The 21,814-nt window shown below is 41.1% G+C and overlaps 1 protein-coding gene across 4 annotated transcripts in view; it reads left to right on the top strand.

Moving 5' to 3' along the window:
* Nucleotides 1-1,994: 1,994 nt before the first annotated feature.
* LOC109529633 (trafficking kinesin-binding protein 1-like) overlaps nt 1,995-21,814 on the top strand; it is a 35,575-nt gene continuing 15,755 nt past the window's right edge. Inside the window, exons 1-2 of one of the 4 annotated variants that reach the window (XM_019893004.1) lie at nt 1,995-2,238; nt 4,710-4,904. In XM_019893004.1, coding sequence (XP_019748563.1) covers nt 2,235-2,238; nt 4,710-4,904 — 199 coding nt within the window. In that variant the 5' untranslated portion in view covers nt 1,995-2,234. Of the gene's footprint in view, nt 2,239-4,709; nt 4,905-8,809; nt 9,600-17,962; nt 18,321-21,814 lie in introns of those variants that run through there. The other 3 variants (XM_019893005.1, XM_019893006.1, XM_019893003.1) reach the window with 3 other exon arrangements.

Below are 21,814 nucleotides of genomic sequence, written 5' to 3'. Positions count from 1 at the left end.
CCTGCCAATATCTCGCTTTGGCACTCCTGTTTCAACAGTCTAAATAGGAACAGCAGAGTATGTGTCGCATGACATGGTAATGGATATTGATTCTCAGGCCTCAGCTGAACATCTAAAAAATAAATGGCTGTGAACCAGTTCTGTTATTGCAGTCCGGATGGAGCATGGAGGGGACAATACAAGCACTTACACAGAATCTAATCTAAAAATAGCTTCATTAGAAATGTGGACTGTGAAGGATTGTTTCTGCACACAACCTACAGGATAAGGCCCGCCCAATGCACCACCCTTGACCATGAGGTCAGTTCCTCTTATTATTTGAAATAACAATCCACCTTGGAAACACACTGTTTTGGCCCATTGCTTTCCACATCACAGTCGGGGCAAAAGTTGAAACATTTGCTGCTTGTTATTGATTGAGGTTTGGAGTGGGTCCAGTAATTTGCACCATACCTGTCCAACCTCGTCCTCATTGTTAGATGTTTTGGGACTGAGGTCTTGACCTAATCATTGTCACGGTGCATTCAGAACAAATGCATTCAAATGTAGTGTATCAAAAAGAAATGCAGTATAAGACAATGGTTACTTTGGTTAGCATTCTCGCAGTCTTGTGATCCCCTGCAAAAATGTACATGAGGGGATGCGACAGGAGTAGATTGGTCTGGGTACGAATGTTTTTTACTCAGTGATTGACAGATGGTTGCTTTTCAGTCACTGATCTTGTTTTAGGTCTTGAGATGTTCTTTAACTTGAGTCTTCATTTGTTGAGCAATGTAAATGCCATATTATCTGTGGATTAAACCAGATATTATTACTACTACTAGCAATAATAGTTTTACAGTTGCAGTACTGTGAAAACCAATCTCACCTTTTCCCCAATGGCTTTCAGAGACCACTGTAAATCATTACATTGCAGGAATGTAGCAAAAGGCACTGCTGCCATCTACTGGTATCTAGGCAATCTTAACTTGTCAGGGGAAAACGAACAGCATTTTTTTTCCCCACATATTGCGTTTCACATTTTTCCTAGGGTTTGTTTTTTTTCCTCACTTTTTTGCTCCTCTTTTTCCTTTAGTGTTTCTTGTTTGGATGCTTGCTGGTGGAAAACGTTTTTGTTGAGTGTGAATAATTCATCTCAACCTTGAGAAACACCCAAGAGCTGAATCACATTTGCTGTGGGTCATGCTTGATTGTGTGCTTCATTCGCCATAGTAACCAGCCAACTGTGATGCAAAGACTTGAGTAACTTAGTTGAGTAATTCCAGGATGCTGGGTGGGTGAGGGCAGGGGGAAACAGAACTTCAGTGAGACAGTTATTCGAGTAGACAAACATAATCTAAACTGCGGACTTGCTCACCAACTGTAACAGTCAGAGCTTAATGGAGAAGCCATTATGCTTTAATGTTTGATGTGAGCGGTTCTCAGTTTGTACGAGCACAGAAATAAAAATGGCATTTTCTTGATGATTCCCTTCCTAGGATGTAAAATTCAATTACTTCAGTTTGAGTGATGCATTTTCAACATTTGATACGGTCTTGGATTTTGGACAATGTTCTTGAAATGAATTTCACAAGTCATTATCACATGTAACCGTGTTGGTGTATACAATTAACATCACACTGATGGCTTTTTTTTTCCTTCATTTGTTGTGAAAAACAATTGTAGGATATTAGTTTTGCCATCTGTTAGGAACTCAAATCGGTTTTCTCGTGTCAATAAATGTTTCGCTGAAATTAAACAAATGAGTATTGGAAAAGATTAAAAATAAATACAAATGCTTGTTGATAGGCATTCGAACCACACAAAGTGACAATTGTACTCATTCAAAATCTGATGCTTTGGTGAGCAAAATGTTTGCAGCTTGTGTGACGAGTAGGAAAAGTCTAGTTGCGGGGAGAGAGAGACAGCAAGAGAGAGAGAGAGAGCGCGAGTGCGGGGCGGTCCATGTGCATTTCGTCATTGGCATGTGAGGCATGGTGAACCAGTTTAGTTCAGCTCTCTTCTCCTCTTCACTCCTCCCTCTCCCTTTAACTTCCTATGGCTCTTCCAAGCAGTGCCGTTCTGCCTTTTTTTTTTTTTTTTGCACCCTCTGCCTTGCACTTCCTGTCTCACCCTCCCAATGTTCTTTCTCTCTCTTCTCTGACTGTGGAGTCTTTTGTGTCCTTGCTCTGTCGCTACTTGTGGAAAATGTGATAGGTCAAGGGCTCAAGGTTTTTGTTCAGGCTTAAGGCAACATGAGTGAGTACATTGCTGTCTTTGTGCTGTTTGAATTGCTGTCTGGTAAGCTACATGTTTGACATATGGACAGTTACCCACATTTGCTCTATTGTTGACACTCAGTTTATCTCTGTCTCATCCTGTCATCTGTCGCTGTGACAGTCACCTTTGTTTACTCTTGTTACTCTTAAAAACCTTTGTGTTGACATGGTTGTTAGAGTGCTCGTTTTTATACCGAAAGATGTTTGCCTTCTTCTACTAACTTTTAAAAAGGTCCATAACATTTTCCAGTTCATTAACAGTAATGAATATTCTGAACATGTGGGAAGTAGTCCCTTAGCTTTCTGTAGCGTTCACCACTGTACTGTATTGCTTTTGGAGGGCAGCCATGCTGGACAGGAGCTTTACTATTCAAAGGGTTTAAACTTGGCCCATACTGTTCGATAAAATATACTCCACCGACATTACATTACAGTGGGTGTTGAATCCAGCCTATTTTTTAACTCATTCTGCTGATCAGTCTCTGTTCACAATGATACTGCAACAAAAGTTGCTGTTTTGCAGTACGTATAATCATTTGCCTTTTTGATGAAAGACATTGAGTTTGGCGCTCACTTATATTGGCATTATCTCAAATGTTTCCCCCCCCAAAATATTTTCCTCTTATTTCTTGTAGTCACCAGACAGACCTAATAAGCCTTGCCATGCATAACGCTCACATATGTTGCAGTGTTTGTTTATTGCTCTGAATGACAGTGTGACAGTGGACTATTCTTGCATTTGAACTTGAACTTGTCTTCGATTGGTGCAGCTGCAAACTACTACTCATGCGATATGACCTTATAAGTTTGTCTTTTTTGCACACAGAGTAATTTAAACTAAAATCCCTCTCAACTTGACCTTCTTTAGATCATGAATCTATTTTTATTTGTTTGTTTTTTTTAAGATGCCTTTGCACAAAATCCAAAGTGGAAGTGAACATGCATGACAATTATAACCTCAATATATAGTGTTTGAAGTGTTTGTCATATGTTTGTTACCTACTTGGGTAGTTGTCGACAAGTGTTTCAGAACGAAAATAACTGAAGAGCTCCAGACCTAATATCTGAGCTTGGAATTGAGTTCACATCTGAGTTAGACTCCCACCAGCTTCCTCCCTGATTGCTTACTGTGATAGGCAAATTCAGAATTAAAAAAAAAACCAAAATCCTTGATAAATATTATAAACCCTGCACACCTATAGTGCAGAATTGCAGTGAAAACTCCAGAACTACATTCTATTCAATTCTGTGGTAAAGTGTGATGCAGTGTAGTTTCTACACCACTGCAAACAACCTCCACAATGAAACAATGCATATGTCCTAAAATCTGGACCTTGTATCAATTCAAAAAGAGCATTGTTATACACTAGTTATTATTATGCACAGACATTGTTATACACGTGTGTACGTAATGTTGTGACTGTTAAGTGTATCTCGAATTTGTCATCAAACCACATTTGATAGATAATTTAAAATGTTTCAGAATTTTAAGATAGTTTTGTTGTAGGGCCATTGCTTTGTAAGATAGATGAATGTGCTGTGATCAAATCTTATTGATTGTATTTACCGAAGGATTCAGCTGCTATGTGCATGTTTGTATGTTTCTTGAACACAGGCAGGCTTTCAGTCCGATTGAGCAATTTGTGTGAGACAGCATTGTTAGAGAGTACAGTGTGCACAGACAGAAATGAGAACACCATAACGGCAGGAAAAGGACAAAAGCAGTGGGACAACCAAAGCTATTTATTATAAGCTGTATTCTCCATATAAACTGGCTCATTATAATTTTTCTGTGCCCCCCCCCCCCAACTACATCGCTTAACAGGTCACATATAGTGGTATTTTTAATAACACGGTGAACTGATTTGTGGACAGATGCATATACTGTAACTCACACTTCAGTATGACTCATTTTTTCCACTGCATCAGACAACAATGTGTGGTTTTAAATGAAGGGCACAGAAGCCCGAAATAAAGCTATAGGCATGGCAGACTGTGGACAGTTGTTTGCCTTTCCAAAAAATTGATCTTTTATTTAATACTTGTTAAAATAGATAATGCACCACGAGTGCTATAAAATCCATCCATCCATCCATAAAGCCATCCATTTTCTGAAACGCCTATCCTCACATAGTTTAGATGAGTAAAAGAATGTAGCTCTTAGGTTGCTATGTTATTAAGAAACTTGGACTAACTCAAAAGTAAACATGGTCTGAGAATGTTTATGTTTCTGTAAAGAGAATGAAAAAAATGTATTCATTTCATGCAAACATTATCCAATTTTACCACAAGATGGCGTACTGTGCTTTCTTTTGTAACGTTACAAAATTGTTACTGTAATTGCACTCGAACACCGTAATAAGTAACTTGACCATATATATATATATATATATATATTGACAGTGTATTTTTTCACCTACACAAACAATGACTCAACATGTGTCTTTTCAGATGTCTGTAACAATACTGACTTGCCAGAACTTGAGATTATTAGCCTTTTGGAGGAGCAGCTGCCAGTCTACAAGCTGAGGGCCGACACGATCTTCGGCTACGAGCAAGATGACTGGCTGCACACGCCTCTGGTGGACCCTAACTCCTCCCTCGACCTGACTACGGAACAGATAGAGGAGACGCTCAAGTACTTTTGTAAGTGCTTCTCTTTTCAGGTGTATTATGTAATATGTATGTATATTTTCTTTACTCCGTGGTTATCATGGTGATCACTGTAACATGTGCTAAAACTTCGCTTTAAAAATCAGTGTCAGTGGTATCACTGACACTGATTTTTTAAGCGAAGTTCAAGTCCATAAATGAGGAAGTTATGGTTTACTTCGACCTTCACCTACGAGCTGCTTGAACTTGTATAATCAACTGCTCGGCCACAGTTGCCACAACAATCTCTCTCACTCACTCTGTCCCCCTCTGTCTCGCTCAGCCCCTCTCGGCGCCTCTCGGCCCCTGATTGTGTGTGTCTGTTGTCTCCGTGTCTCTCGCTGTCTATCTGTGTGGCATCTGCTCTCTGTCTTGCTCCCGCTCTCCTCTCGCTGCTATTTGGAATTGTATTCTCGTACTCTTATTCTAGGCATAGCTGTATTGGCCTTATCAGCATCTGGCTTGTTGTCTGTGCGATGTGTGCCGTATAAGGATCAGAATAATGGGACAGTCTAAATTGTTCCTCGGTGTGATTGTTAGCGTGAATGCTTGTTTGTCTGTGTGTGCCCTGCAATTGGCTGGCGACCAGTTCAGGGTGAACTGCCCGAAGTGAGCTGGTATAGGCTCCAGCATGCCACGACTCTGGATAATGGATGGATAGATGGCAAAAAAATACATTTACAATGCATAATAAGTCTGCAAAGCACAGGACGCCATTCAGAAATAAACATGAAGCAATATTGTCACAATACTGATCAAAAATAGACAAAAAGTGCACAATCCTGGCAAAGCGACAATGCTACAATGTATGCAGTAATACAAATAAAGACAGACAGATATCTACAAAATGATGGTAAAAGTGTCAATGCAGACAAACACAACCATGATGATTACAAGAATTATGGCAAAGTCTCACAGTCAATTGTTTAAAAGATAATGGTACGGGAAAAGGTGCTGTATCCAGGCAAGGGTCGTACCACCTTTTCCAGCTTTTTGTTGTTGCAGTGTCTCTTTAAAGAGTGTTTCAGTGGTACTAGCAAAATATTTTATATAAATCACAAATGCACATCCAAACATCAGGAAATGTAAAAATTGTTTCCATTTTACATTGGTGTATTTTAAAAGGACACGTCCCCTTGAACAGTGACTCTGGTGTAAATTTGCTTCTATAATTAGCTCAGCAATCGTATAAATAGCATCTGCTCAGAGCAGTAACTCAATTTATCCGAGCCATGCTAGCATGGGCACATTGACCTTATTGTTCTGTTTTTGTCTGACTGACGACAAGGAAACAGCTGTAATTTTTTATTGTTAACTTTATTTTCCTTACTGTTGTCTGCGGTTGTTTTCACCGCTGTTGGAGTCATTTTGCTCCTCACTGCCTCCACCAAAGGGTCAGATATCAACACACAGGTGTCAGTTTGCTCAAGCACTGATGGTTAGTATCTGTTTCATCCTTCCATTCAGCCATCCGAACTTTCATTTGTTTGATCCTTTTTTCTGTGCTATTAAATAGCAGTGTCACATAACCAGAAATGTATCTTCTCAAAAATGATGCGAATTATGCAACCTGCTGTCTGATAAGGATTCGAGGTCAGGTGTTTTCTATGGCACTAGGTCATAAGTTTCCAGGAAATGGCTTGTTAAATACAGAATATGCACCAACCACATGTTTACACCGGAACTCAATTAAGATGTCTAATAAATATGCTGTATCTGTACACTCCTTAGTCACAACATTAAGTTGCTGTGCAGTAAAAACAACGGTTCAGTGACTAGATCGGTAATAGCTACCACTCTTTGCGCTCTTGTGTTGATTGTGAAGGGGAATCTGATGATGTTGGTATATACTGTATACTTCATATACCGTATATCTGAATTCAAACAGGAAAGAAATGTTCATGTAATGTTATGATGTTTTTGGAATACTGTAAGTCAATTTTGGGGGTGGGGCGGGACACTGAAGTGTAGTTGAAGAAGCCTTTCAGTTAGAAAGTTAATTGTGTCCTTTAATGTGAGGACTTCATGTCTGTACAATGTCTGTGTCTTTGCTGATGTGAAGTTCATTGTGTGGCCTTGTGTATGAAATGTGCTCTATACCTCAAGCTGCCTTGTTGCATAAGTAGCGGTGATAGACTTGTAAGTTCTAAAATATGACATTAATGTTCTTTCTTTTAAATCTTGGGAGTTATACAAACCCAGTTCCAATGAAGTTGGGACATTGTGTTAAACATAAATAAATATGAATAAAAAAGTAGCTCAGTCATTCACAAGCAAAGATGGGGCAAGGTTCACCTCTTTGTGAACAACTGTGTGAGAAAATAGTGGAACAGTTTAAGGTTACAGTTGCAAGAAATTTAGGGATTTCATCATCTACGGTTCATAATATTATCAATGGATGTGGAGAAATCACTGCATGCAAGTGGGAAGGGCCAAAACCAGCATTGAAATCACTGGATGTAAGCAGCAAGGCCGAACACCAACATTGAATGCCCATGGTCTGACGAGTCCACATTTCAAATTGTTTTGGGAAATTGTGGACGTCGTGTCCCCTGGGCCAAATTGAAAAAGAACCATCCAGAGTGCTATGGACGCAAAGTTCAAAGCCAACATCTGTAATGGTGTGGGGCTGTGTCAGTGCCAACGGCATGGGAAATTTACACATCTGTGAAGGCGCCATTAATGTTGAAAGATACTTACACGAATTGGAGAAACATGCTACCATCCAAGCAGCATATTTTTCCTGTATACCACTGATTATTTCATTGATAGAGAAATCTACGAGCAAAATGACATCATACAACAAAGTGTTGTAGAACGTCAAAAGACGGTTTGGGAACTGGTGTCGCGCCCAGGCGAACATTTGTCATCTGCGAAGTATGCGACTTGCTTATTCGTTGTCGACCAGACTGGAAGGTGTCAGCGTATCGGTGGTTCAAAGCTTAAACCAAGTCAATCAAATCACTACCAATGGGCTGGACTGGGGCGTGGTATGCAAATATCGGCGGCAGTGTTTTCTTGTATTTTGCATGTGTAAACAATAAAAGTCCGACAGGCGCACAAGGAACTCTGAGCAACTGCCCGTCGTTCGCTCTTGCAGATCCGCTCCCGCCGATTACAAAGACAATCTTCCCTGTGTGTTGAGTCATTTGCTTAACTTTGTCCGGATAGAAAACCCTGACATTCATCAGACAATGCCAAACCACATTCTGCATGTGTTACAACTGCATGGCTTTGTAGTAAAAGAGTGCAGGTACTAGACTGGCTTGCCTGCAGTCCAGACCTCTGTCTCCCATTGAAACTATATGGCGCATTATGAAGCATTAAATATGTCAACTGAGACAGTGGATTTTTGAACAACAAACTGTACATAAAGCAAGAATGGGAAAGAATTCCACTCACAAATCTTAAACAATTAGTCACTTCACTTCCCAAACGTTTATTGAATGTTGTGAAGAGAAAAGGTGACGTAACATAGAGGTAAACATTTGGAATGTATTGCAGCCATAAAATTCTAAATTAATGATTATTTGCTAAAAACAATAACGTTTGTCAGTTTGAACATTAAATATATTGTCTTTGTGTTGCATTCAATTAAACATAGGTTGTGCATCATTTGCAAATCATTTTGTTCTTATTTGTTTAACACATCCCAATTTCACTGGAATTGGGTTTGTTCGAGCTGAGTCGCCCACGTCATCTCTTCCAACTCCATGCTAATTTTACATGCTGCTCAGCCATGGCCCTGCTGCTATAGCAACCACTCACAAGGACAAGTTAGGGGAGAGGGAGTGGGTGGTAGAGGTTGCTGACGTAGCATCAGTGGGTGGCAGTAAGATGGCAATGCTCCCTCTCATTGGCTGTAAGAATTGGCCCACCCTGCCCACTCCGCTGTGTCATCGTTTCTGCTGCAAAACCCGTGACTGCTGCTGCTTGCTCTGTCACACTCTGCATCTCTGGATTGATTGAGTCACTGTAAAAGATGCACTCGACCACGTGCAGAGCAAGTGCTGGGACTGGGCAGAGAATGCGGCAAAATAGAAGGCAGTAATACTGTGTGAACTAATTACAAGACAAGATGCTGATATTAGTCAGACTGGATGATATATCGACAGGAAGCCATTGATGGATGGGGACAAGAAAAGATACTGACACATCTACAGTGACTGCAAAACCGTACGATATGAATGATGGACTCACTCGATCGAAAGGTGCAGACTGATTAAAGGACGTTGACACTTATTTGTGGAACAATGGAGTATTGTGATCCTTCAAGACAACTGATGCCACAGTTCACAGATCTGGGAACTGTTTGGCAGGATGGCACCAGAAGCAATATGGAGCACACTACCCTGACAGCAAGCTGCTACTGAGTGTGGGAGCAAAAGGAACTGCAAAAAATTTGAGCAAATCTTTTGTGGGGCAATACACTGTGCCAGCTGGTTACCATACGTTATTGGAGGTTAGCAAAATGGAGCTTTTGTTGACGGCCGGATACCATTAGAGTATATAAGACCCCAGTGACAGCTGGTTATCTCGGAGCATGCTGGGGTGTTGGACCGACCAGAGCTATTGGAGAAAATACAATACAACTGTGACTCTTAGCAGTGAGGATGAAGAGACGGGGCCAGAGGTTTGTGAAGGCAGACTACTATGAATTGGACTGGTACTATGAAGAGTGCACTGATGGTAAGACAATCATGTGTATTATATGTGGCATCTTGTCAAACTGCAAGCAGACCGGCTTGCGTTGTAAATTCACAGGTGGCAAGTCAACAAATTATTAAATACTTGTCAGATAATGCACAAGAGTTAAGGAGTAAATGAAAGAATAGTCGTCAGCCGGCTTTTTTTTTTTTTTGAGTTCTCATACTAAGACCGAGAGGATTAATTTAGAAGGGCTGAACTGAGTGTAACCCCTTCTGCATGTGTGTTGTAATGCTGTTTGATAACCACATGTCCTCTAGTTGTATATATGCATTATAGAAGGAAGAGAGGTATTGAGCAGGATTAATGTTTATATGTTAAACGACAGTACTTTTTATTTTCCTGGGAAAAAAAAAGAGTATTATAATGATCATTGCGTAATCTGGATATTGTGTTTACATTTCCCACCGGCAGCAGAATTTGATTTGAGGCTGTTGGTTTTCTACAGAGGCAGCTGAGTCACTCTTGGCTATTGTGGGCAACTCTTGACACTCTGTGGGCAGACTGTACTGTTTTCTGGCTTGCATCTAAACACCTGGTCAACAATTACAGTGAAACGTTCAGCAGTGATCAGTCAGTGGAGTGGAGTGGTTGAAAAACTAAATGTTGTTCTAATTGTTTGACAAATTAATACACAGAAGACCCACGTGCTTGATTGACTTTACCTACTCATGTGACTGACTAAATGTTGTGGGTTGGTTATAGGTGAGTTACAGTTACGGTTGGTATCTTCACTGGTCCTCCCTTTTATCTTCATATTCTTACACTCTTGAATGTGTGCCTTGTCTCGTCTTACTCGGCACACTGTTTCATTTGTTTCCGTTATGTAATTACCGTAATTTCCAGACTATAAGCCGCTACTTTTGTCTCACGCTTTCAACCCTGCGGCTTATTTAATGATTCGGCCTGTTTAAAGATTTTTCCAACGGCCACCAGGGAGCGCTCGAGCAGAGAAGTAACAGTAGGACGCTATCATGTATCACAGTGAAAACAACCTGCCTTGAGAGGGCGCACTTCACCTGTGTTTTGAGCTGGACTGCAATCCGAAAGCTGCGTGGCTGGGTCATGACGGACTTGACCGAACACAAATTATTTTTTATGAAGGATTTATCCGTAACTGAACATAGAAAATGTACAACATTAATAAAATAAAAGACTGAGATATGTCAAATGGGACGAACAAATAGGAAAGTATACAAAAATAGGCAACAGTAGTGGCTTGTGAGCACTTTATGGCATGTTGTATGTGCCCGAAACACGCGGAAAACAACTAATCTCCCCTGCTTCATGGCTGTTCACACGACCCACCATGTGACACCGTTCAAACAACGATATTTTACTCTTAATATTAGCCGGGTTACAATGCCGATTGCTGATACAGTGAACCCTCATTTATCACCGGGGTTACGTTCCAAAAAGAACCCGTGATAGGCGAAATCCGTGAAGTCATCAGCTTTATTTTTTACAGTTATAAAGACTGAGATATGTCAAATGGGACGAACAAATAGGAAAGTATACAAAAATAGGCAACAGTAGTGGCTTGTGAGCACTTTATGGCATGTTGTATGTGCCCGAAACACGCGGAAAACAACTAATCTCCCCTGCTTCATGGCTGTTCACACGACCCACCATGTGACACCGTTCAAACAACGATATTTTACTCTTAATATTAGCCGGATTACAATGCCGATTGCTGATACAGTGAACCCTCATTTATCACCGGGGTTACGTTCCAAAAAGAACCCGTGATAGCCGAAATCCGTGAAGTCGTCAGCTTTATTTTTTACAGTTAATATACAATACCGAACAATGTATACAATGCAGAGGCGATTGCTCTAAGACTGCAAGGGAAGCTCAGCTTCCCCTAAAATGTCAAAAAGTAAGTGATGAAATAAATGTGTGTCGGTACAATTGTGTGGACATGTCATTGACTAAATATGCGCTACAATGCGCTCAACTTTTGTTCTGAATGAGCTTCTTATTACTGGTTACGACGCGACTCTCTTCTCATTCATTCCCGCAGCTTCACTGTACTTTCAACTGTGTGGATGTTGAGCGTCGACCACGCGGACGCTGGGCGTCTGGAGAGTTCAGTGTAGGTTGTCCCAATGCATTGAAACGAGACGAGTCATTGGATAAATGCTGGTTTTGTCCCGCCCATCGGACGCTCAGCGTCTCTGGGAGTCTATGGACAGTGGGCGTTTGTGGGCTGGCCCGGACGCTGAGCTTTTCTGCATGATGATTGGATGATCTGTCTGAGGCTGAATCTCTTTTTGATTGACAGCGAAATGAGCCAATCACCGATCTTTTGGTGGAGGCATCCGTGGGAGCATTTTTCAATTCTCATTCTGCTCTGAGTTGAACTGGAGACTTCTAATCATCTCTCTCTCACTCTCTTTGTTGAAAACGACTAGTGACAAATTAATCTTTTATTTCTGGTGGGTTTTATTGTAATTGCTGTAGTTGGAGGACACTAGTTAAGTCCCTGGAAAAGACACCTTGTTGGTATGACAGGGTCATAGATAATTTTCTTGAAAAGGAACGGAGAGTAGAATTCACGTATAAATAAAAGGACACATTTTATGATGTAGGCCGAAATTGATCTTCCCCTCCTTGACAGACCAGCATCCGCCACTGATTTGTATGAATGCAAAGTACCTACAATTGACCTCCTCTCTCTCCCGGGACAAAATGAAATGTTGATTCAAGTCAACTGTTTTTTTTCAGACAACAATGTAGCTTTGCGAGACATGAGTTGACGCGAAGTGAAAACGTGTCTCAGCGTCGTGTCTTTTCCGTCGCATCGGGTGGGCGTTGCGTGTATTTAAGCTCCCGCGGCATTACGCCTCCATCCGGGTTACGGCTAGTGGAATTTCCGCTTACGTAAGTTCCAGTAACACGTAATATCGTAGTCAAAATGTTAATGCATAGGTTTTTATTACGGGTGAAAGATATTCCTTTTCATAGAATTCCGGGGATGGGAATATTTACTGTATGCCCGACAACGCGCTCAACCTTTGTTCCGAATCAACTTGTTATTACTGGTTATGACGCGACTCTCTTCTCATTCATTCCCACAGCTTCACTGTGCTTTAAACTGTGTGGACGCTGAGCGTCGACCGCGCGGACGCTGGGCGTCGAGAAAGCTCATGATAGGTTGTCCCAATGCATTGACACGAGACGAGTCATTGGATAAATGCTGGTTTTGTCCCGCCCATCGGACGCTCAGGGTCTCTGGGAGTCTATGGACAGTGGGCGTTTATCAGCTGGCCCGGACACTCAGCTTTTCTGCATGATGATTGGATGATCTATCTGAAGCTGAATCTCTTTTTGATTGACAGCGAAATGAGCCAATCACCGATCTTATGGTGAAGGAAGGCATCCTTTTCATTTTTTTGAAAAGGAACGGAGAGTAGAATTCACGTATAAATAAACGGACACATTTTATGATGTAGGTCGAAATTGAGCTTCCCCTCCTTGACAGAAACCAAAGACCAAAAATTTGCAAAGGTAAATTTGGCAAGCTGTCCAGAGACGAGGTGAGGAGACTGTTCACGTTGGTCAGTCCCTTAGCCAATCAGGAAGCAGAACACAATTCACTGTTTAAAAAAAGCATTTTAAAAAAATTGTACGAAGAAAATCCGTGAAACAGCGAAGCCGCAGAAGGTGAACCGCGTTACAGCGAGGGTTCACTGTACATCAGGTCTGAATAAGCACAGCTCAGCATGAGTCTGCCTTCACTTCGTGGTCCAAGTCTCACGAGATTTCCCACGAGATTATCCAACTCTCCTTTTAAAGTGACAATGCTCCATTTCTTAAACGAGGCAGCATTCACTACAACAGTCATAGTATTGTTCACCTGGTTACATATGCCAAAAGAAAACCTCCCAAAAGACATTATTGTGAAAGCTGACACCAAAGCGTGGATGGTAGAAAGCCTAATGAAGAAATGGTTGACCGAGAGTTACGGCCAGTGAGGACTTTTTCAATTTTTTCATTACTCGACAGGGAACGATGCCTTTTTTTTTTTTTTAAACCAGCTGTGTGAGTGCCGCGTTCAGCCATTATTTGGAAAGAAAAGTTAAGGTTTGTGATTAAACGTTGAAACCTCTTTCTGTGTACCATCTTTCTTTGCAAATATCTCATGTTACAATATGGGCACCTGCAGTTTATAGACAGGTGTGGCTTTTATAGTCCGGAATTTCATTTCATGTAATCACTTTATTGACTTTTTTTTGTCTTTATTTTTTCAACGGGATTGTATGTTAATTTTTTGTTCCAAGCAAGGATGCAATTATTATTATTATTATTATTTTAATTATTTCTTTTTTGGGGTGTGGGGGGTCACAGGGTGAAGGAGAATCACAACATGTATGTCTGTGTGAAAAGATGTTGCGTAACTGGAAGTTTTGGGGGACCGTTTCTCCCATCTCTCGCACACACACACACACACACACACACACACACAGGCACACCAGCCTCTGTTAATGTGAGTACAGTGAAACTCCTCTACAACGAAACCTACATGGGCGAAAATACCCCCGAGTGTGAAAAAATGTTCATGCATTAACACCATTCCCACTTTCCTGCCCCCCATACAATGAAAAAAAACCCTGTTGCGTTATACGAAATCTTTTTCTCTGCTCTTGCCTCGCGATGAAATTCACTACAACGAAGTCTAATCCAACAGCGACCTCTACTGCTTCGTTCTTGTTCGGAAACGGCAACAGCAACCGCCACACTGGTTTACACATGCGCAGTAGTCCAGGAAGTATATGTTATTGTTAGTTTCAGACACAGCAAGAACGTTGTATTGCTAAAATGGCTACAAAACGGACCTTTGGATGTCAAGGGGCTAAGACAAGAAGAGTTCTGACGCTGGAAGAGAGGGTAAAAGTGATCAAAATGAAAGACGGAGGAAACAAAATAAAAGACATGATCCAAGAAATTCATGAAAGTGAATGCTGATCGTAAATTTCGCAATTTCTTTCCCTTTTTTTCTTTCTACACTGACGATAGGGGTGTTCACACGGCACACATTTGCTCCGGTGCTACACTGATGTATTTTGTTGCGATATATTTGAGACCGGAGCAAATTTTGTGTAGCGGTCACACGTACAAAGCCGCTGAGCGTTTTACAACCGGCGCAGCGTCAGTGCAGCTCCACTTGCGGTCAGACGGCAGTTTCTGCAGCGGAGCAAAACAACAGAAAACAAATGAGCTGTCGTGTTGGTTCTTTTTCAAACTTATACACAGCTCAAGCAACTACTGTACAGGCATGTCCTTCTCTTTCTCGGTCTCCGTGCCTTCAGCTCGCGAGTGACCGCCCCCGAAAACGTAAATCAACGATGACTTCAATGACACTCAGAAAAGCAAACATGTAATGCGCCAAACAGAAAATCAAGAGAGGAAATCACTAAATAAATTATATGGGGGGCGGGGGGTTGTCAGCACACAACAAAGGAACAAACTACACAAACAACTCCGAGACAGTCCAGTCTCCTACAAAAGGAAAGATGACGTTTGGGGACTATCCCCCCCCCGTTCTAGTTGAGATGGTATAACCTAAGAGGTGCCGCTTGCTACTGTTACCAGCCATGTCTTGTGTCGTTATTAAGCAAACACATGACGGAAGTCCAACAGAGCACGAATGCAACGCATTCTCACCGTATGTAATCAACTCTTCTCCTGCGTAGCGAGGCTACTCCCCCGCAAACAAGCATTTGCTCTGGAGCAAATTGGAGAGTTCACACGTGCAAATTTTCATCGGTGCTGCTCCGCAAACGAGCTTTTGCTCCGGAGCAAATTTTTAAACCACCTTTAAAAATTTGCTCCGGAGTAAGCTGTTTTCCGGGGCTACACCGGAGTAAATTTGCACGTGTGACCGCTCTACTGGCGCAGCGCCGGCGTATCACCGAAGCAAATGTTGCCGTGTGAACACCCCTTATATGAAGTGTCAAATAGGTGTATGCTCATACCTATGCACTATTGCAATAAAAATAAAGAGTACACATACGTTTGTGTGTGCGTGTACACATACGTTTGTGTGTGTGTGTGTGTGTGTGTGTGTTTACATCTGAGATCAAATTTGCTACAGTGAAAAACCCCCTGTTGTGAAACATTTCTTGCTGCAAACATGATTTCGTTGTAGAGGAGTTTCACTGTAACTTAGTATTATACAGCTGAGGCCACCATTCTTTGTGAACGCACCAAACAATTGGACTCTGGAGCAATATTGATGTGGTTATTGCGTGGCAAAGAACAGACAATTTGATCTATTTGCTCATGTAGTTGAACACTAATGTCATAAGTGTGCTTAATTATTCTGGTGGACCACTGCTGAAAAATGCATTGCTTCTCTAGATTTGCAGTTTGGGAGTACTGGTAGTACGCACAGTGCAGATATTCATCATGAAGTCATCTCTTTATTGAAAATTAGGGCTGTGACCGACAAACCAGAAATACTGGAATGAGCTAACTATAGCCAAGAACACAATCATTATTTAATCTTTATTTTATTTTTTTTTATGCTACACTAATCTACTAATACACACACTAATCTAATCAATTGTATTTCCACACGTGGACAAAATTGCTGGTTTCGCTTTGTTCATGAATAACTTTGAAATTTGAAATTGATAAAAGAAATAAAGTTGTTGACTGAATCTTAACCAATGAAAATCGGACTTTGCTTTTGAATTGTGCTTCAACAGAAGATGAGCTGAACAAAAAAAACAAAAATGACACCCGTCGTATAAGTAATTTGCCCATAGGGGCATTTTAAACTAACGTGTCCTCTAAATAGCATCACAGGCGTATTCAAATTTGTAATCAATCAGTCTACCCATATGAATAGCAACGTGATAAGTTGCGATTTTTTGAGCATAGGGAGCAGCAATTTTGCGGGGTAAGTGGGCACATATATAAAGGTGCGAGCAAAATCCAGTTGCAAGAGAACCCTTTTTTTTTTCGGCCGCATTCCATCCCAATGCGGATCATATTCAAGAAATTACAAACGCAGAACTGCTCAAATTACCTTTTAATGAAACATTGTTATTAATAGTTAATGATAATCATCTATCTGAATACACTGTTCATGTTAAGGATTTCTCACAGTAATGATCAACATTTAATCTGATCAGAAACACATACGTGTTCATCAATATCATTTCATTTGTTACGGAGTATATTAGTTGTTTGAAATGCTCATTCCATTGTTTTAAAAAAATTCCACCGAAAATCTCAGTGACTCCTTGTAACCCTTTAACTAGGCAGACTCACTGATTCCAAGTGTGAAGGTACCTGTGATGTCAATTAGATGCCTTAGGTTAACTCTCTATGTTCAGAAACATTTCAAGTTGTACCATCATTTTTGTCCAGGCTTCTTTCATGAGGATGTGTTTGATAATAATTCCATCAAAGCAGAATGTCTGATTTTTAACTGGTTATTTATTTATTTATTTTTAAAACATGAATTCAGATTCAAGTTATTACTGTGATCACAGTGGGCTTTTCTTTCATTAACTGAGGAGTACCAACAATTTTGTCCTTGTCCATAACCACATTTTATAAGTTGGCTATGCTCATGAAATAAGAGTGTGGGTGAGTAAAAGAAAAATAAAAGGCTTTTGGAATAAAGGTAAAAGTAAACGTGACCAGAAAGACAACTAGCAAAGTGTTGCACATTGTGCAGCACTCTTTTGTTGACCGCACCATTCCAGCTATACTGCCTTTGAGTTGAGTTACTCAAGCGAGGGGGAACTCAGTAAGCTGGCATCAGTTTTGTAGAGCAATTTCAATAATTAACAGGCACTAATGAGCAGAAAGTCGTGATTCTTGGATGCGACCCACATTCATTTGTGGTTCAGTTTGTGCTTTGACATGTAGCAAAACCTCAACCACTAAAGACTGTGTGGCCACACCTTGCAAACAGGTGCATGTCTGTTGTTGTTTGCTGGCACTATTGTCACCAGAGAGACTGAACAGGACTCTACCAAGTTACTTTCACTCGAGGGGGGTTAAGGATTGGCCTTTCTTATATTACACACACCTCATAAACTTTGTATTCTGAGGTTAGCTTTTTTTTTTTTCTTTCTCAAGGGGGTCAGCTGGAAATTAAACATTCCAGCCTGGAATGTTGGAGGGTTTTTTTTTCTTTTGAGCATGCCAATGTGCATGAAGATGTAATGATGAATTATTTGGAATGATTTTAACCTTTAACATCTGCTGGCGGGCTGAAAAATATATCCCTTCACTTTACCCTAGTCAGATAATAGCATGAGCCATTGACTGACCAATCACAAAGGAGGGGAGGAGTCTGGTTGTCTTGTTGTCACAGACACACAGGCACACACACGCACTAAATAGCACAAATGACATCAGACATGCTTAAGAGCTCGCACATTTCATGGATCAACAAGTAGAATGTCTACAACGCATGGAGGTGCCCTGGATTTGCACCTGCAGCCATTGTGGTTCAGCAGTCTGAATTTGAATGGGGGATGGCAGCACTTCTTCCGGTTAATGGTTGTGACGATGGAGCAGAGTGGCGGCAAGAGAACGATACAGAGTTTGTTCATTTGCCTGGACAAGGAAGCACTGGAGAAGAGGAGGAAATGGACTCTGTTCATCTTGCTCGTCAGAGTGAGCTAGAACAGGTGGAAGTGGATGAGATGGACGAAGAGCAACAAGTTCTTTCTGAAGGTGGTCTTTTTGTTGTTTGTGCTTAGAATTACTGTACTCCTCATTCCTCATGGCTCCTGCTGTGTTTAAGTCTTTAAGTCCTAGTGCCCTTGGATTGGTCTGACCTGGGATACTTGTAGCTGAGAAGGGATGCTGATTTGACATTGTTTTAAAGAGACTTGATGTCTCCACGTGGCGACACGGTGGTCGACTGCTTAGCACGTCTGTCTCATAGTGCAGAGGTGCAGGGTTCAATTCCAGGCCCTGGCCTTTCTGTGTGGGATTTGCATGTTCTCCCCATGCCTGGGTTTTGTCCAGGTACTGTGGTTTCCTCCCACATTCCAAAAACATGCATGGCAGGTTAATGGAACACTCTAAATTTTCCCTGTGAGCGTGAATGGTTGTTTGTTTGTGTGTGCCTGTTTGGCTGGCAACCAGCTCAGGGTGTCCCCCGCCTACTGCCCAAAGGGGCACTGGGGATAGGCTCCAGCATGCCCCGCGGCCCTTGTGAGGATAAACGCATCAGAAAATAGAATTTGCAGGTCCCCGTGGCTGTGTGGATTTTCTCAGGGTACCCCGTATTTTTTCCCACATTCCTAAAACATGGATGGCAGGTTAATGGACCACTCTAAATTATCCCAAGGTGTGATTGTGAGTTAAATGGTTGATTGTCTATTTGTGCCCTGCGATTGGCTAGTAACCAGTTCAGGGTCAACCCCGCCTACTGCCCGAAGACAGCTGGGATACACTCCAGCACACTTGTGACCCTTGTGAGGATAAGCATGTATCATATTTGATTATGACTTGCTTTCTGGGTTTGTGCCCCATTGGGGGCATTGTCTTGGTGTTAGTTTTCTTTTTACAGTATAGTTACTGTCTGTTGCCCACTAGCCATTTTTGTAGACTGCCTCAGCTCGAGACTTTTTATTCTATTAGGCCTGCTCCTGTTGCAGTCAGCGGAGCTAAAAAGTTTACTTAGGTTTTATGTAACAACACAAAACAAACTTATTGTTTTTGATTGACCCAACTATATACATTATAAAATCCCTTCTTCTTGCTGTCTGTGACATCGGAGAAATGGCTGACAATATGGTGTGTGTAAAACACCAGGAAAACATCCATCACATTACATATTAAATTACAGTCACTTACACAAATGAGTATAACACCTGTTTTCAACTCAACTAAGTCTTTCATTATTGCTCAATATTTACGTTTTTTTATTCATTTTGTAGTAAACAAAATTTAATTTTGAATATATATATATATATATATATATATATTAGAGCTGTCAGTTTAGCGCGTTATTATCGGCATTAATTGAAATGAATTTTAACGTGATTAAATTTTTTTTTCGCGAGATTAACACGGCACACGTCACAGCGGATGTTACATTGCTTTATAAATAAACCAGAAACAAAACAACAAGCACGTTCCTCTCCCGCTTGGTGTACCTTAGCCTTCTCCGCTACGTACAATTTCTGTCCATAGCTTGTAATGGAGGCTCTCGCTGGCAATCCGTAGTGGAGTCGTTTGATGCAATGCGAATGATTTCAGCTTGAGTCGAGCTGTGGACAATGTTGACAGGCTTGCATGCAGTAGCCATACATTTAGCTATGGCTTCAGCAAATTTGTTCTTCGTCGTGTCATCCATTTTCTTCGCTTTGAAATGATCCATAGCTGTCTGTCTTAGACGAGGGGACGGAGTACTCACATCAGCTGTGTGCTTGGCCATTAAGTGGTATTTCAGACTTGACGTGCTATGATGATAGCTCAGTTTATGACTGCAAAACATACAGGTAACTTTGGTCTTGTCAGTGGAACAATCTGGCAACTTTTTAAAACTAAACTTTCCATTCATAAACTCTTTAAGTATCCGTTTTCTGTGTCTCGCGCTGCCATGGCTGGCAAAACAGACATGGACGTCAACTTCTGCAGCGCACTTGTTGTTTTGTTTCCGGTTTATTTATAGAGCAACGTAAAATCCGCTGTGACGTGTGCCACATTAATCTCGCGAGAAAAAATTTTTATCACGTTAAAATTCATTTAAATTAATGTTGATAATAACGCGCTAAACTGACAGCTCTAATATATATGTATATAATTGGTGGCACATAAAGATGCAACCATTTTTTTGGAAGGTGAGCAGGGTGTCAGAGAGGGAGTGAATTTTAAATTGGTGATTAAAATGTTTATACTCTACATACGATGGAGACAATATCAGGAACATTGGAATACATTTTTGAATTTTGTAGGAATGGATTTATTGCCAACAGTGGTGGCAATTGGGATGGCGAGGCATTTGGTGGAGGTGGCTACACTTTGCCACCAGGTAAAACCGCCTCTGGCCCGAAGTATATCCTTTTATAAAGTGTGGGGTTTTTTTTTTTTCATTTGATCATTTGTTTTCAAGTTAAATCTCGTCAGTATTGTCCCGGTGTGAAGAATGGGAGCTCCTGGCCCACCTGTGGCACTGAAGGAAATGAAAATATTTTATTTGCATTGTTCACCTCTGTTTTGCATTTTGGAAGGTCCCCGACTATATAAATCCCTGTAACCATTCACCCATCTTCCAGTGTTTCGTGATGGGGTCTGTAACTTTTTATAGAATGTACAGTATAATGTACTGGAAGTCCCCTTTAAGTAAATGAAATATAAAATATGTGCGTGCTTCTTAGTGCTGTGTGGTATTAAACGTCCAAACAGAAAGCTATCACACACCTTGAACACGTTCGAGAGACAACCTTTGACACATACTTGGGGTAGGTACGTTTTAATGGCTTGCAGGTGTGACACACTGACAGATTTCAACTGTTATTTTTCCCTAACTTTATTGAACTCTGTAATCTTAATCAGTCTCTGGCTGTGTTCGAGACATTAGTATTACAATACCCTCGTTAAGCCAGTAGTATAAACACATGAAATATGGTTGAGATGAATTTATGTACTCACCAATATGCTGTATTTGTTCAAATAGCACCGATGTGGAGAATTAACAAATATATATTATTGGAATAGGCGGCCTGGTGGTCCAATGGTTAGCCCGTCAACATCACAGTGCAGTGGTCGCGGGTTGAATCACGGCTCCGGCCTTCCTGTGTGGAGTTTGTATGTTCTCCCCGGGCCTGTGTGGGTTTTCTCCGGGTCCTCCGGTTTCCTCCCAAATTCCAAAAACATGTTTGGCAGGCTGATTGAACACTCAAAATTGTACCTAGGTATGAGTGTGAGCGCGGATGGTTGTTCGTCTCTGTGTGCCCTGCGATTGGCTGGCAACCGATTCAGGGTGTACCCCACCGGCTGCCCAAAGACATCTGGGATAGGCTCCAGCACCCCCTGCGACCCTTGTGAGGATAAAGCGGTTCGGAAAATGGATGGATGGATTCTTAGAATACATTTATACAGTCAAAATATTTATTAATATGTTATTGTGATGCTTTTTTTGTGGATATTTATTATTGTTTTTGATATTCTTGTGAATGTTGCTGGAAATAGTGTAAGGAAGCAGCGGTTAGTCA

This window comes from Hippocampus comes, unplaced genomic scaffold (assembly GCF_001891065.2).
Source record: "Hippocampus comes isolate QL1 unplaced genomic scaffold, H_comes_QL1_v1.1 scaffold94, whole genome shotgun sequence".
Taxonomy (NCBI): Eukaryota; Metazoa; Chordata; class Actinopteri; order Syngnathiformes; family Syngnathidae; genus Hippocampus; species Hippocampus comes.
This window is presented reverse-complemented; position numbering and strand designations above follow the sequence as displayed.